This window comes from Pseudorca crassidens, chromosome 15 (assembly GCF_039906515.1).
Source record: "Pseudorca crassidens isolate mPseCra1 chromosome 15, mPseCra1.hap1, whole genome shotgun sequence".
Lineage (NCBI taxonomy): Eukaryota > Metazoa > Chordata > Mammalia > Artiodactyla > Delphinidae > Pseudorca > Pseudorca crassidens.
In genome coordinates, this window is record NC_090310.1 from 48,461,366 (window position 1) to 48,479,289 (window position 17,924).

General features: G+C 43.5%; 1 protein-coding gene across 3 annotated transcripts in view; it reads right to left on the minus strand.

The window, feature by feature from the left end:
- Window positions 1-17,924, minus strand: part of SPTLC3 (serine palmitoyltransferase long chain base subunit 3) — a 126,508-nt gene that overhangs the window by 33,403 nt on the left and 75,181 nt on the right. For all 3 annotated transcript variants that reach the window (XM_067707470.1, XM_067707472.1, XM_067707471.1), the window contains 2 exons: window positions 10,442-10,661; window positions 1,576-1,702 (listed from right to left, as the gene is read on the minus strand). In XM_067707470.1, the coding sequence (XP_067563571.1) occupies window positions 1,576-1,702; window positions 10,442-10,661 (347 nt within the window). The remainder of the gene's footprint in view (window positions 1-1,575; window positions 1,703-10,441; window positions 10,662-17,924) is intronic.

Below are 17,924 nucleotides of genomic sequence, written 5' to 3' on the forward strand. Positions count from 1 at the left end.
TACTGATGAACCTAGTGGCAGGGCAGGAATAAAGATGTAGACATAGAGAATGGACTTAAGGACACAGGGAAGGGGAGGGGGAAGTGAGGCGAAGTGAGAGTAGCATCGACATATATACACTACCAAATGTAAAATAGATAGCTAGTGGGAAGCAGCAGCATAGCACAGGGAGATCAGCTCGGTGTTTTGCGACGAATTTCTTTTTCACACGGACTATTCAATAAGACACAGAATCATAAAACCCAAAAGACATGGCTGGAAATGACCTGAAGGTCAGTCAATCATTGCATTTTACTTAGAGGAACAAAGTCACCCTCCAAGCCTTTTTCTTGCTTTAGTGAAAAAGAAAAGTCTATCCTTTTCAACCCAGTGATGAGGAGCACGGGGGCTCAGTGGAATGGCTTCAGGGACCATTGGTTTGGAGGTACATAGAGACACTACGTCATCCGCACCAGCCCTGTTTTAATCTGCTTTATATATAGTAGGCTTCTGGGTAAAATGTGTATGTGAATAAAGTATTCTGCTGTTTTAATAAAATTGAAAAATGATGGATCTCTCCATATTTCTACTGAAATAGTAGGCTTGGAACATTGCACTAGACAGTATAGGGTTTCACGTCAGCTGAGAGGTGGGTCAGGGCACACGGATTGTATAGTCCAGTGAGCAGGTCTGAGGCCAGGGTAATTTGCTGCTTCTACAAACACACTCACTAGACTGCCTGACAGTAAGAACTGCCCTAGCCATCACTGTTCCCCATTGTGATAAATAGTAGAAGCTCTATAAACTGTATATGAAAGATGGAGCGTTCCAAGAGCCTTTGATGAAACCATTTTTCAAAAAAAAGGTTAAGCTCATTTGAGTTGAACAAAGTAGCACACCTTGGCTGTGGTGACCCAACATCAAAGAAATGGCTGGTAGGTTATGGTTGTGAGTGCTTTGTCCATATATTCTTAAATGGGCAGTGGTGACTTTCTTCTCCCCAGCTCCTGGCTGGTAATGAATGAATGAATGAATGAATGAATGATGAGATAGGTGGGTGGGTGGATGAAAAAAACGAATATTAAATTGACTGGTTTGTTCCCAGGGAAACACAAGTGACAGTTCCAAGAAAGCACAGGCAAACACACACCAAATTTGGCTTCATAAGCAAAACTATCCACATTTGCTGATCACATAAAGAGGTGAATGAGAAAGTTTTCATTGCTTTAAAAGAGCATCCTCCGCTTTTTTGTGTGCTGATGGCAGTTCTAGTACATTTACGTACTGTGTACTCTTATGTATTATGTACTATTGATGTGCATAGGGCTTGATTTACAAATTGGTTAAGACAAAGGTGTATAGGGACTTCCCTGGAGATCCAGCGGTTAAGACTCTGCGCTTCCACTGCAGGGGGAGTGGGTTCAATCCCTGGTCCGGGAACTGAGATCCCACATGGCACGCGATGCGGCCAAAAAAAGAAAAAAAAAGACAGAAATTTATATTTGAAAAGGAGGGAGGTTGATGGGGCAGAAGGGAGACAGGGAGAGGTCTAGGAAAGGAATTCACGGGAGATGTGCTTGCTGCAGACCCTCTTACCTTGCGTGGTCCCATCTAGTCCCATGATGAATTTCATTGCTCTGATGACTTGCTCTGCTACCGGGGGGCTCATGGAGGTGGCATAAGCAGCGCTATGTGAGTGAGCCCGTAAATAGTCCACAAGGTCCTTTAATACAGGAGGGAAATCCAAAAAGAAGGCAAATAAATCTCAGTGTTAGTGGCCCCATCCCCACCCATCATCGCACAAGACATTTGATTCTCGAATGTGGTCTGATTTTCAATGGGCATCACCAAACTCTTTATTTTTTCTATCCCTTCCTCTTAGTCTCTCCCTAAACAACCTAGAAGGTATACCACAATGGGATGCTGCAAATTTGGAGTGGAGTTCTGTAAGGCAAAACCAGATGTGTAAAGGAAAAGTGGTTTCCTAGACATTTGTTTGGGTACCTAGCCCACACAAGCACTGGTTTAGTATTCAGGAGAGTCCAAAGAAAAATCCGGGATGTGTTTTTTGCCCTTGAGCATATTACATTAGCTTGTGCCCATGGAGGAGTAATGGCAGGAAAAATAACAAGACATGCAGACTAGTTTATGCAGCGGAGCTACCAGATGGCCGAGGAAGGAGAGGGGATATTACCAGTGGGAGTAGATAAGGGAGGCTCCAGTGAGGAAGTAGAATTGTCTTGAAGAAAGAAGACAGACAAAGATAAAAAGAAAACTTTCAAGGGAAGGGAGCAGCAGGAGGGAGAGGAGAGAAATTAAACCAGTGTGGAGGTGAGGACCAGATAAACTCTAGTTGTGCCTTGAGCAGGAGACAACTGTTGGGATTTTTGTGTAACCCTATTTGGAGCGCTGACCCACTGCAGGATGCTGGCCCGTACAGTGGTAGGAATGATTCTCCACCTGCATGTCTGACCTTTGAGGCCAAACCTGAGGTCCCAGGGAAGCATGCTGAGAGCCTGAAGAAGCTCCAATCACCTCATTCTACAGCGATGGTGGGGGACTCAGAGCTGGTACCTGGAGGCACTCAGCCCTGGCCAGGCAGACCATCCATTGGCCCACCTTTCCTGACTCATAGCCCAGGATCCTCGGGGTTGTCCTGCAGAAAAGCTAGTGGGCCCATAGCGGCTCTGCATCAGCAGTGGGGTCTGTAAAGCATCAGCCACCTTCTCTCCCAGGATAACGACACAGCTTAGGATCCCACTTAGGATCTACTCTGATCACTCCAGGGAAGACGAACTGCGGAGAGCTCTGCTTCGAGCAGGCCCATCTCGTCCTAACTCCCCTTCACCGGCCACATCCACTCCCGCCTCCGCGCCTGGGACTGTGCCCACCTGTCACTTTTCTCCCTCGGGTTATGGGTGTCGTGTTTGCTCCCAACCATGGGTCGTTACCCAAGCATTTTAAATGTACATAGTTTATCTTCCTATGAACGAGTAACTAAAGTTAATAGGTAAGTAAGTAGAGAGTACCTAAAGTTACTATGAACTTTCCTAAACGTTCATAGTAAAGTGAGTGGCCTGCCTTACAGGTGGTTGGTGACATGATGCCTCTACCTGGCCCACAGGGGGAACAGGTAACTCCATCCTGTCCTTCCTGCTTCCTTCAATATGTCCTTCATCCTAAATCCCCTCTTCCAAGCTCCTGCTTCCCCGACCTCCTTTCTCCGTCATTTCACACTCTTCATTCCTTTTTGTTGGTTTGTTTCTTCTTTTCCATCCCCATCGTTTCTACTCTGGTTCCCTCTCGCTCTCTCTTTTTTAACATCTTTATTGGAGTATAATTGCTTTACAATGGTGTGTTAGTTTCTGCTTTATAACAAAGTGAATCAGCTATACATATACATATATCCCCATATCTCCCCCTTCTTGCATCTCCCTCCCACCCTCCCTACCCCACCCCTCTAGGTGGTCACAAAGCACCAAGCTGATCTCCCTGTGCTATGCAGCTGCTTCCCACTAGCTATCTATTTTACGTTTGGTAGTGTATATATATCCATGCCACTCTCTCACTTTGTCCCAGCTTACCCTTCCCCCTCCCCGTGTCCTTAAGCCCATTCTCTAGTAGGTCTGCATCTTTAGTTCCCTCTGTTTAGTTATTTTAATTTTAAATTCTCCATTCAAATTCTTTTTCTTTCCATTTCTAAGTATTTCTTTCCTTCCTTTCTCTCTCCTTTCTTCCCTCCCTTCCTCCCTTCCATCGTCCTTCCTTCCTTCCTTCCCTTCCCCTCCTTCTCTCCCCACCCCTCGCCTCTTCCCTCCTTCCATCTTTCCATTCAGCAAGTTTGTACAAGGATGTGCTCTGGGCTACGTTCTGAATGCCGGAGCCCAAGAAGAGGCGGAAGATAGAAAGCCTAGTCCCTGGCAGCCATTCTCCACTTACATTAAAATCAAAATTAAGTTTCTGTCCATTATTTTGTTTAGTAAATCTCATAAAAACAGTGTTTTCACTGTATCTGAAGAGGATGTGTGTGACGTTGGCCTGAACGAAGGCACTGGCCACATGGTATCCAGGAAGTTCACTTTGACGATGGAGGATGTGGCGGGAGGGTCAGCGAGAGAGAGGCGGTCATTTTCCAGAGTAGCCGCAGCTAAGCTGCTCTTCACAATCCTCCGTGAGCAGCAGCAGGTGTTTTCTTTCTCTGCTGAGAGCTGGTGCCTTCCAGCAGGATGCTGGGGAAGCCAGTGAAGAGGGAACGGGTGGGATGCAGGAAATGGGATCATGGGGCTCATGTGGTCCGGAAAGACCTGTTTTGAGGAGATGATCTGACCTTGAAGGATGGGTAGATTTGGAGAGAGGAGGGGAGAGGCATAGACATGTGCTAAAATTAGTAATAAAGATGGCATCCTAATCAGCACAGGATGGAAGAGTCAAATGGGGGCAGAGGGAGAAGCTACTGCCTCCAAGAAAAGGTGATGAGGGGTTGTTCCCTTGAAGGGAGTTCTGACCGCAGAGTTACAAGACAGGCTGTGGAGACTAGATCACTTTGGTTCAAATCCTGGCTCTGCCACTTAGTGATATGCGACCATGGCCAAGTTACTAAGCCTCTCTGTGCCTTCGTCTCCTCTGAAAAATGAGATAAGGGTAATACTTACCTCAGGGTCCTTGTGAGGATTCAGTGAGTTAATACACACACAGTGCTTAAAAAGCATCTGGTACCTAGTGAATACCTGATGCTGTTGGCAATTATTGTTAATGGATTGCCATCTCAGAGATTCTTAACACTGGGAGCATGGGTTGGGAGGAGGGGACCAAAATGTAAAAACTTCTTACAGTGTCTTTATTCCAGCTCCCTTGTAATGCTATAAGGTTACATAACTGCATGTTGGTAGATCCGGGCATCAAACCAAAGATTTTTCAGCCCAGCACTTCCTCCATCCTTATTGGGTGGTTAACAGTAGGAGTGAAAAGAAAGGAAAAGAGAGGCATTCTAAAGAAAGGAGAACCCAGACCTGATGGCAGATTGCATGACTGCAAAGATGGTAGAGCTGACAGTTCATTGATAGACCCAGAGCTGATATTCACTGGCTGCTTGAAGCTCCATTTTGAGAATTTTATGTGTATTTTACATGTATATTTGCGTGTATTAACTCAGCTTCACAATAACGCTATGAGATAGGTATTACTTTTATCTCCATTTTACAGGTGGGATCACTGAGTCATGGAACAGATCAGAAAACTATCCAACCAAAAAGTGCAAAAAGTGGCTGGATAACAAGGATTTGGACCCAAACAGTCTGTCCCGAGATTACCGCCCCCCTTGCACCCCCCTTAGCTCTGCACTGTATTACTTCTTCAGACTAGAGGAGCTGGCTTGGCACAGGGTGGGGGCTGGCCCAAGGAGCACAGAGAAGACCACCTTCACTGCTACTTATCCCTGTGGTGCTTTCCCTAATCCACAGAGATTGCACCTCTGGAGGAGGAGGGGAAGAGGAGAATTCCTAATGTACTCAAGTGTTCACAGTTCTAAACCACAGATTGAATTGTATCAGTCTCAAAATATTTCCTGTCTATTACATTTATTTCTCCAAAGAAACTGGAACCTCCTTGAGAGTAGAGAACTGAGTTATATACTTTATTATACACTCTCTTATAATCCATAGTGGTGGGTACTTAGTGGGGTTCTGATAAATACTGATGGTCTAATGGAAAGCAGAAGGGTTTAGGGGCTAAGGAAGGATGGTGAGGGTCCCTGAAGTATAGAGGGAGGTATTAAGCTACATTCTTAGGAACAGGTATAGCAATATTCTTGTAGCCCTGGGGCATTGCTGACAAAGATCAAAGAAACAAAACAAAGCTGCCTTTGATCCCTAAAGGGGTCTTTATGTCCTCAACCCCCAATTTTCCTATCAAATTGAGAAATTTCACAAAGCCAAGGTCACATGCATCCTTAGTTTGAATAGATGCCTCAGCGGCACAGTATCACTTCCTTTAAGCAGTAAGACTGTCTTGCCCATAATCTTATTTCTTTCAGACTGAGTCCAATTTCTCTCAGAATCTGAGTGTGTGGATGGGAGGTAATTTACCTGTGTGGTTCAGAAAGTGGGACTCTTGGAGTCCCCTCAGCAGGACATCAAGGAAGCCTTGGTTCCTGGTTTTCCGATTTCCTCCTATCACTTGCCCACTGGATGCCATGAACCATGAATTACGAGTTAGCTCTGGTCTTAAGGAGAGACCATGTTGTGTTTTCCTTCAGGCTGGGTTAGAGGTCTCTTCAGACCAAGGTTTCCAAGGCCATTAGTAAATGCAAAACCCTGAGCCTGGAGTTCAAGGACAAGGGTGGCTTTTCTGAGAAAGTTAGACAGGAGGCTCTTAGGGTAAACATCTTGGCGTTCATTCCATGACCCCCATTTACTTCAAAGGGCTGTTAAATACAGCCAGGGCTGATCACGCAGGGCAGAGCTGGCTTCTGCCTTCGTCTGGCGCCCAGGCTTCTGGGCTAACACTCACGCCAAGCTTGGCTGCCCAGTCCCCTCCTCCAGAATCTCAGCCCTGCAACCTATCAGTCAGGAGGGTCACCTTTGCTTCATTCATTTGCAAATCTCTGGTCAGCCAGTGGAGGCTGTGAAAGCCAGTGCTCAACCCCAGGCATGCAAGAGGACTCAGGATCCTTGCCTGAGCCAAACCGGGATCCTAGAAGCTGGGGTCTGCAGTGTTGACCCCATCGCCTCAGCAACTGGATTAACGCAAATTCAAAAATAAAAATAAGGAAACTAGCCCCATCAGCTCAGGCTTTCTTCCAAGAAGCTGTTCATGGCATGGAGCTCTGACAGGTGGAGAGGAGTAAGTAGCTGACATTTCACCTGAAGGTCTTGAAAGGAGAGAAAGACTCACGGTGGGGTGTTCATGGATCAGCTACAGCAGCGCCGAACTCACAGTGGGCAAAACAGTAAAACCTTGCTGGCTCTTGAGAGACAGTTTAAGCAGTTTCCCTGAGGTTGGGAGAGTAGGTCAGGCCAAGGCAGTAAACTCCAAGAGTGGAGACGAATTTGTAGGACATTTTGTTACCGGAAGGCTGAAGTGAGGACAAAAAAAAACTCTACTCTCTGTAGTCGTATCTTAGCACCAAACCAATTTTTCTTTTGTGTGTTTCCGAATATTTTTTCTTACGTGACGCATCTGCCTTCACCTGTTCCCTAAAGATTTCTAGAGCTTCCTAGAAACTATTACTAGGAATATAGTCCCTGTGCCACTAACACTGACCTTGATATTTAAAAAGAGAGTTAAGAGCTAGATTTCTAGATTTTTGGACTCAAGTAATTATTTTCAAATCTCAAGATTTACTAGGAAGCCCTAGTTTTATAGTTTTATAGTTTTCTATAGTTTTCTATAGTTTTCTATAGTTTTTATAGTTTTATAGTTTATAGTTTTATAGTTTTCTATAGTTTTATAGTTTTATATAGTTTTCTATAGTTTTTATAGTTTTATAGTTTATAGTTTTATAGTTTTCTATAGTTTATAGTTTTCTAGTTTTCTATAGTTTTATAGTTTATAATTATTTTCAAATCTTAAGATTTACTAGGAAGCCCATGAGCAGAGTGAACTTGAAATTATTAAGATTTCAGAAAAATATAAAAAGTCCTAGTGTGTGCACTTTAACATTTTTTATAGTTAATTTTGTTGCTTTTGTAGTATTTAGTATCTAGAATGCTGGATATACTTTAAAATATCCAGAAAAAATATGTATGATGAAACTCTGAACTCAAATTATTTAAACAGATACTAGAAAGATTATTTTTTCAAACAAATCTGTAGCATTTGCCCAATCCTATGTCCTATCAATTAAAAAGCATAGTTTAAAACAAACTGAAAGTGAAAATTCTTCAAAGTCCAGGGGCGTAAAAACTATGATTTAAATGGAAACTATACATAATATAAAATTAACTTAATTTGACAAATTAAATGCACAGAGGAGCAAATGCGTAAGTTCCATTAACTCATGGGCTCCTTAGGCTAGAAGGAAACCACCGTTTATCTGGGTTTATCACAGTCTCACCAAAACGATTCCAGACAGGTGTTTACCTGACTGAGTTTTAAATCATCAGGGAACGGCCCATGCAGACACTTTCTCAAGTGACCTCCTATCTCCTGCTCACCCTCCACATCTTGAAAACTACCCTGTGTTTTCTAGGTTTTGCATCTTGCTGTTTCAGGACAGTAGGTCTCCGCATGGGTCAGCCAAACACTCTCTAATTCTTGCTGCCACCTAGTGGTAAATTCAGAGACTGCAGAGTATTTGTGGAGGGAGTAGGGGGAAGGGGAGGGAGAGCGAGAGGGGAAGGTGAAGGGGAGGGCGGGGAGGGGGAGAGGGGAAAGGGCGAAATGATGAAGCCCCTGGGTCTAAGTATGAACAAAATAAGTTTTTTTTAAAGAGCAAAAAATGATCTACATACTTTTATCTCCCTCTTGATTAATGTAAATACTAAATAATTTTCACAATTGCTCAGTATCTACACCAAATCAATAGAAGTTACATAGACAAGAGCAAATACACTTTTAAAATAGTCCACCTGACTTTAGGATGGAGAGTATGTGAGAGAACCATACTGAGCTGGTCCTAAAGGGGCCATCAGGAGCCTTTGTTTAAAGCGGGTATCACTTGAAGGGACTCTAAGGGGGACATGATGACAGCTACCACGTTTGACAACATTTCAAGGATCCACTCGCTTTAGTTTATTCAGGTGCCTTTGGTTCAGGAAACAGAGTTACGCTTGGTTAAAAATTTTGTAGCTCAGAACTTCTGCTAAAGTAATCACAAAGCCAAGTAGCCTGAGTCGGGGGCATGCCTCCTTTGAGACCCTCTGATCCCATTGCTTTGACAGTCGAGAAACGGAAAGTTTAACCTCTCACCAGATTTAGCTGAGTTTTGTAAGATCCTGGGCATTCCCTATGTTTTTAGCAACACCCAGCGAATTCCCACAGAGCAGTGGAAGGACGCTGAACAACAATGCTTTGAGCTCGGAAGAAAGTGATGCTTCTTGAAGGGTAAAGACCACTAAAAGCTCTGGACGTTTTAAGCATTTGCGCATCTCATGGCAGGGTCAGTGGCCGTAATAAAATCTGTTGTTTTAAATCATGGGCTTTCCACAGCCAGACTGTTTTCGCCGTACTCTCTGGTTTTGTCTAACTGGTTTACCAGGAGTCTGAACGCCTGTTCCTGCTGGGGACAGTGAGTGAGGAACCAGGAATTTTAGAGAAGCCATCGAGCCACCGGCATGCACTGCTTTTGAGCCTTCTTTGCCCTCCTCGCTGGAGCCAGCTACACTATCACAGTCTCTCTGGGACAGGTGTAGGCCTGGGGGAGACAGCTCTCAGGATTTGGATTAGACTGTCCTATAAAGGAGCAGATTAACTGGCTCTCTGAGCCCTGAAACCCAGGGGTTTTTTTTGTTTTGTTTTTGTTTTTGCGGTGTGTGGGCCTCTCACTGTTGTGGCCTCTCCCATTGCGGAGCACAGGCTCCGTCGCGCGCAGGCTCAGCGGCCATGGCTCACGGGCCCAGCTGCTCCGCAGCATGTGGGATCTTCCCGGATCGGGTCACGAACCCGTGTCCCCTGCATCGGCAGGCGGACTCTCAACCACGGCGCCACCAGGGAAGCCCCGAAACCCAGGTTTTAATATTTCATTTTCTTTCTCTCCACCCCTTCCCTCTTCTTTTAAAATCCTTTCAAGCATTTGTTTTATTTTAGCAACCCCCTTGGTGGCATTGGCAGTAGAATGACAGGGATAACACTTAACAGTCTGATTCCTTCAGATCAGAATCTTAAGTCACCTAGACAAGGTATCAGAGGATGACAAGATTTGACCCATGGCTTATCCAAAACTGTGGAAGAGAATTAGTTTGCAGAGAAAATCTCTAAAAAAGACATTTCCGATCTTGCTACTATTTTGATTAAAACTCTGAAAACCCACAACTTGTAGCACAGGGTCAGTGTCCTTAGCATCTGACCTCTGCTCGCTGTTTCTACCACCCACCTTGCGTTTTTCACGCCACAAAACCCAAACGACTTACAGTTCTGCAGCTTCACTTCTGTGGCTTGTTAGACATCATTCCCTCTTTCTGAAATATAAACCCCGCTGCCCCATCCTTTGTCTACAAGACTGACATTCATTCTAAGACTTCTTAGGTACTGCCCTTTCCTTTGTACTGTCTTTGCCTGTGGGCACAGCCGGTGTTGTCTTTTTATGGTCATGTGATTACTCATCACATGCTCCTCTGCGCTATCAGAGAATGAGCTCCTTGACCTTCTGGGCCTGCCATGGCTGTGAACACACGGTGGCAAAGGCTGCCCTCATCAGTCAAGTGTGTTGAACTGAACTGAAGCTCTCAGGGAAATCAGAAGACCCCGCAGACTACCTTCCGAGGGCATTCAGGTTTTAAACAGACACAAGGGATCTGTCTCTTACCTTCCTTCCAGCTATGTAACCTCCCGAGGCGCCAAAGCTTTTGGTGAATGTGCCCATAAATACATCAATATCTCTGGGGTCCATGGCAAAGTACTCCATCACACCCCGGCCGGTCGGGCCCACGGACCCAATACTGTGAGCTTCATCTACGTAGAGGTAAGCCTTGTATTTCTTCTTTAGAGCCACGATCTGGGATAGACGCGCGATGGAACCTTCCATGCTAGGGCATAAGGAGAAATGCTCATCACCCGTGTGTACCCTCCAGGGAAACTGTGTCACTCTCCCTTTCAGTACTTCTCAGACAGTCTGCCCTGACACCAGAAGGGGAAGACAGGGGACATGCCATTCCTTTCTTCTGAAGGCATATTTTGTTTGGTGGAGACAAACCTCTCAATCTTGTAAGGCTGCTCTGGCATTATTTCACTTGGGGAAAATAAAGAATTTACATTCAGTGGATTTAAGTGCTTTGAGTTGTTATAGCTAATTCCCAAGTAAACAGCTCACTGCACTGTTGATCAATTTATCCATATTAGTAAAGCCGACTAGCATAACTAGACTGACCATGTTGGAGTCTAGGTGTTTTGCTAGTTTTAATTAAATTGCTCTATGTTGATGTATCTTCATCAGCCTGCTGCTGTCTACTTGGTCAGTTCTGTCTGACCTAAACTCAGTGCTTGAATTGCCAAAGATTAAAAGAAGGAATTAAAAACACACAAAAGAACTTTAAGACATCATAAATTTATTAAAGCATGGGAGAAAGTCCTTAGGGTCTCCTGTTCAGTCCTCACTGAACTCAAAGGCTTATTCGAGGCTTCTGGTGGTGTCCCTTCTTTTCCTTTAGGGCAATGGTTCTCCATCTTGAGTGAGCATCAGAGTCCCTTGAATGGTTTGTTACAACACAGATTGCTGGGTCCCACCCACAGAGTTTCTGATTTAGTAGGTCTGGGATGGGCTTCGAATTGGCATTTCTACCAAGCTCCTGGGAGATTCTCCTACTGCTAGCTGGAGACAGGACTCTGAGAACCACTGCTATAGATCAACTTTTGTTGCCTAAGTGCTTAATTTTTCATGGTATTATTGTAATTTGGTAAATTTACATGGTATTTTAAATTGCAAAAACACTTCTAGTCCTCCAGCAAAGGGAAAGACAGGAAGTAAATAAGCAAGTGAAATGAACATTGATATTTACATGACACCTCTTGGAACCCAACGGATTTAGAAGAACTCTTGTCTTTAATCAGTTCTCAGAACACTTCTTAAGCTGTGTCCACAGCTCACACAGTTTTGACTGCACTGACAGGCGAGTTCTATGAAAACACACAGACTCACACCCTCACCCCCATGAAGGAGCTTGTCAAACAGTTTAAGCAACCCATCAATTTAGTTCAAGAACTAGTCAGTTGACACAAACAGAGTTGAATTTCTCCCTTCTTCTTAATTAGCTTATGTATTTATTTAATGTATTAAAAAATAATTTAAGTGTTAGGTCGATTCAGTCAAAACAGTCCAGCTGTTACGTAGTTACCCAGACCAACAGGTGTTGGATGCTTTTTCTTTTTTTTACAGGACTTTATTTTTCAGAGCAGTTTTAGGTTCACAGCAAAATTGAGTAGAGGGTACAGAGATTTCCCATATACCCCCGCCTGACATATGCATACCCTCCCCCACTATCAACATCACCCACCGAAGTGGTACATTTGTTTCAACTGATTAACCTACATTGGTACATCATCATCTAAAGTCCATAGTTTATATTAGGGTTCACTCTTGGCATTGTATGTGAAACCAAGCAGGACCCTGTGGGGCTCCTGGGCACAAAAGCCTTCTGTCCCCTGTTTCTTATTTGTAGGAAATAGGTTTCAGCTTTCATGACCTACCCTGAGTTCCAAAGGGCAGGTTCAAATAGTTGCTAATCAGGGAAGAGAGGGGATGCAGAGACAAGGGAAGAGCAGTCAAGAAACAACAGTGCAGCCTTGGGTCAGGGTCCTGGTTCTGCCTCAAGGGATACACATAACAATATCTTCGAGCTCTTCTCATATTTACCCATTTGCCAACTGAAGGACATTTTGGTTGCTTCCAAGTTTTGGCAGAACTAAAACCTCCAACAAATGGAAGATGTTAACTACTTGATGAAGCACTCTTCATTCCAGAGAGGTCAGTTTGATAACCTCCAGAACCACAGAAGCTCATCAAAAGACCACCAAAGGCCAGATTAAAGGAAGGCAGGCCCTGCATACACCCTGAGCCTTATCAGCAGCTCCATCCTTGAACCATTGTTATAAAATCCTCACCAAATCCCCCCAGGTTGGGACACACAGTTTTGAGAGCATTAGCCCCTGTGTCTCCCTTGGTCTGGCAAAGCAATAAAGTTATTCTTTTCTACTTCACCCAAAACTCTGTCTCCAAGATTTGATTTGGTATTGGTGCACAGAGGCTGAGTTTTGGCATCATACGTTCTATGGGTTTGGACGAATGCATAATGACACATATCCATCATTATAACATCACACAAACTACTTTCACTGCCCTAAAAATCCACTGTGCTTACCTACTTATCCCTCTCCACACCCAACCCATGGCAACCAGGGATCTTTTTGCTGTTTCTATAGTAATGCCTTTCCCAGAACATTATGTAGCTAGAATCATACACTATGTAACGTTTTCAGATTGGCTTCTTTCACTCAATAATACACATTTAAGTTTCCTCCACATCTTTTCATTGGCTCCACAGATCATTTCTTTTTAGTGCTGAATAAAATTCCATTGTCTGGATGGACCACAGTTTATTTAGCCATTTGCCAACTGAAGGACATTTTGGTGGCTTCCAAGTTTGGGCAATTATAAATAAAGATGCTACAAACATCTGTGTGCAGGGTTTTGAGTGGACACAAGTTTTCAACTCCTTTGGGTAAATACCAAGGAGCATGGTTGCTGGATTGTATGGTCAGAGCATGCTTGTAAGAAACCACCAATCCGTCATCCAAAGTGGCTGGACCATTTTGCATTCCCACCAGCAGTGAATGAGAGCTCTGGGTTACTGCACATTCTCTGCCAGCGTTTACTGTTGTCAGTGTCTCAGATTGTGAACTCCTAACAAGTGTGCAGTGGTATCTCATTGTTTTAATTTGTATTTTCCCTGATGGCATATGATGCGGAGCATCTTTTCACATGCTTATTTCCATCTGTAAATCTTTGGTGAGGTATCTGTTAAGGTCCTTGGCCCATTTTTTAACCCGGTTGTTTGTTTTCTTATTGTTGAGTTCTAAGAGTTTTTTGTATCTTTTAGATAATGATGCTTTATCCAATGTATCTTTTGCAAATATTTTCTCCCAGTCTGTGGCATGTCTTTCTAATGCTCTTGGCATTGTCTTGCAGAGAAAAAGTTCTTAATTTTAATGAAGTCCAGCTTATTACACTTGTGCTTTTCACAAGGTCATTCTGAAAGGCTGTTTTCAGATTTTAATGACATGAAGACCAAATAGAGTCATCTTCTCTTATAGAAGTTTGCAAGTTAATTCCAGTATTTTCTTAGAGTAATTGCTTGTTAAAGTTGTTTCCATTGACGGGGAGGAGGTCCAGCCGGCTGACTGCCTAAGCTGAGATGGTAGCCACGCCACTTACTAACTGAGGACTTGGGCAACTTATTTGCTCTTCACTGCCTCAGTTTCCTCGGATATAAAATAAGCATGATGATGACACACTGCTCATAAGGCCTTTATCAGAATGACTAGAAATAATATTTGTAAAGTGTCTGACGTATAACGAGCTCCCATTGGGTTGTTCTTGTTCTCAGGTGGAGCTTAGGAGGAAATGGTAGCAACGAGGCCTAATTTGAGAAATTGGGAGCCCTTGACAACGCTCTGTGTTGAATTTTCCAGGAAGAAAGCATATGGGTGTCACACATAATAAATGGCTGTATGCCCTCAAAATTCTAGAATCTTCTCATCTTTTAAAATGTTCTAAATTGGTAACACAAACACGCTAAAAGCCTGACATGTCACAAATAGCCATTCTTTGTTCTGGAACTGAGTTTGGCAGGAACCGGAGTTAATGTTGAACAGTTTGCAGACACTCCGGGCAGCTAATTAGCCATCTTTGCTTGGACCGATCTAGCTGATGTGAGGAGCCCGCTCACCTGGTTTATATTTCTTCCTCGAAGATTAATGACTCCACAATACTGCTGATTTCAGGAGTTAATGTAGGGCACACATGAGTCCTAGAGGGAATTCAGTTTTCATAAAGAGCTATATTTACCCACACTAAGTTTTCATTCTCTCAATGTGACCAAATTTGAATTGAACCTTTCCCTGTAGTGAGATACTGAGTGTGGTGTTTACATGAAAAGGCTATCTATGTTATTGCTGCAGATTGCTGTCAAAGAACACTGTGCCAGAAACGATTTAAAAAAACCCCAAACAAACCTAAGAACAGTGTTTTATTCTTTCTTCCTGAGTGGAAGGTTGTGTTTTCTTTTGACTTGAATAGAAAAAAAAAAACAACTAAAATACAACTGTAGGTAAAGATAATTCCACCAGTTAATGTGAAGTTCTGTGCAGGGACTTGAATGATTCTTAAACCAGCAAGTCAGTGAATAATTTCTTTATATCTTTTCTATTACATAATGTATTAGCTAAGTAACAAGACTCCTTTTTGAAATCTCCCTCTCACCACCTTCTCCTCCACCTATAAACCATATTACCCACTGGCAGGATTGGGATTTAAACCACTGGGTTGCCAACTTACATGGTGGAAAAATCTCCTTGGTGGGCCCTGAGTACAACCCAAGGGGAGAAAGGAAGGTGGAAAGAAAGGGGAAAAAAGGAACTAAGCTTAATTAAAAATAAAGTAACTACTGTTTTCTTTGTCTTTGTCTTTGTTTAAACCACAGAGGTATAGGTGAGAGTTTACCACTGAAGATCTCAGTCCTTAAACTTACATTATTTTGGGCAGGAGAACGGCTTACATTCTTAGAGAAAATGGCATTCTGAGATTTCAACCTTTGTTTATATGTGTATTTTTGGAAAAGGTTGCATAGTATTTCTTGATTAATTTTATTTTGAAAGTTTGGGCTCCAGCTATGCTAGTTTATACCCCCAGTTATTTGGGACCTCTCTGCCCATCTCTAGTGTATTTTTGAATAATTTTGAGATTGTTTGACCACCATGAATCAACCACTAGGCTTCTCAGAGACACAAAACTAGAAGACTGTGACTTTAAAACAAGACTTAAAAGAAAATGCAGGTGAGAACACTAAAATAATACTATTGTACTTCTAAACCCCAAATTATGGAATCATGGAACTCTACACTTCAAGTTTCAATCTCCCAATTTTACCGATGAAGAAACCGAGCCCTAGACATGTTGATGCTGAAAGGCAACTGGATGACCTTGCATTTTCCACATTTACTTCATTGAATGTGGACACATGGGCTGATTCTTCTGTTTACATTGGGCCTCTGTCCCAGCAGGGCCACCTGGTTTGAATCCCAGCTCTGATTATCTCAGTTATCTGCCCAGGGGCAAGTTATCTAGGTCTTGGAACCCGAGTTTCTTCATCCTCACAATAAACTTAGGAGTACTGGAGGCGCTTACTCAAAACAGCACATGTGAAATGTTTAGCAATAACACATGATAAATGTGAACCCTGTCCTCTGACACCCATCCTTCAGGAGTCAAACAGCTTCGGCATGCAGATGGCCTATTGCTTTCTGAGTTGCAACTTCCTCAACTGAAAATAAATTCAATGATGAAGACAGCTACCCTTGGTTGTGGGTTTACGATGTGCTGGGCTTCTCGAAGCACTAGCTTATGTGATCTCATTTAATTCTTACAAAAGAACCCTATGAAGGGCACATAGTTATAGGCAACAACACAGGATCTACACCCATGTCCCAGGCCTCCCTCCGAATCCTGACTCCCCTATAGTCTGTATATAAATATTAATACATACATGATCTATGGATGACGATATTATTATTGCTACCATTATTATTATTATCATAACTGCTTTTGTGGAGTTTACTGACTTCTTGGATTTGGTATCTAGCCTTTTCTACCTTGATACCTACCTGAAACTGTCTGATTTGGCTGACTGCTCTTTTTTGGAGTTTTGAAGAAATTGATTTATGGGAGCTGTCTGTGGTAGGGAGACTTTGCCCATGGGGGCAAACCACAGCCAGAGATAAGAGAGATCTGGGAGTGAAACTCTAAGGAGGTTTTGTGTGAATTCTAACAAGGTATACATCCATAATACATCTCTGGAAAGTAAAAGTACATTTGTGAACCACTGGTTTCACATTCATAACCCTGGCCCTTTGGAAAATCTTGTGGGAAATAATTTCATTTTCTGGTGAGAGCAGCAAATGAGAACATCCATATGTTCCAGAACTCTACTCTAGGCCAGTCTTATTTTACGGACGAGGAAACTGAGGTCCCAGGAGGTACTGAGGCCTGTTTAAGAAGGGTCCTGTTTCCTATCTATGAATGAGTGCCTTTAGGTCACAGTCTCATTTAAAGACAAGATTCCTGCGCAGGTGAGAAAAAAGGAACATCTCTGAGAAGGCAAGTCCATGTTCAGTGGAGACTTCTCCCTGTCTACATGTCGGGTTGATGGAGCTGCTGTGGTAGATTGCCTCCAAAGATGGTTGCCTGTAAGTCTTCCCCTCCCTGTATACACAAGCCAATCCTCCCATCAAGAGGTGGGGTCTGTTTCTCCTCCCCTTGAATCTGGGCTAGACTGGTGTCATGCTTTGACCAATAGAATATGGCATAGTGATGTTGTACCAGTTCTGGGCCCAGCCCTCAAAAGGCTGGCAACTTCTGCTTTCATTCTCTTGGAAGCCAGCCACCATGTTGTAAGGAAGCTCTAGCTAGACTGCTGAACGAGAAAAACCTACATATAGAGAAAGCACCCCAGAGAAGAGGAGAGAATAAGGCACCTCAGTCAACAGCCAGTTCCAAGAGCCCACATGTGTGAGTGAGGTCATTTTGGATGTTCCAGACCCAGCCAAACACCCCATAGAAAGCAGCCACATGAATGACCCCAACCAATGTCACATGGAGCAGAGCTGCCCAGTTGGTCCAGACAGCCCGCAGTAGCGTGGGAAATAGTAACTCATTGCTGTGTAAGCCACCGTGCTTTGAGGTGGCTCGTTTCACAGCAGTAGGTCACTGGGCAGTCACCATTGCTAGTGAACCCTAAGCTGTGGTTTGTTGCCACCCTGTTTTGGAGCCGAAGTCCACACCTGGCTCCCCTATCCTCCTGATATCATGGTAGGACCCAGGCCCAACCTAGCCATTAGCAGAGGGGTTTCTTTGTGTAACTGATGGGAATATTTGACAGTGAAATGCTGGTGGTCCACTTAATTTCAGCCATGATCAAAGTACTTAGAACACAACTTGTCTTTAGTGAAGCCAAGTTCTGTTTATTTGCAGTTGGGTTCTGTTTACTCTGGTTAAAGGAGATGCCCGTCTGCTCTCCCTC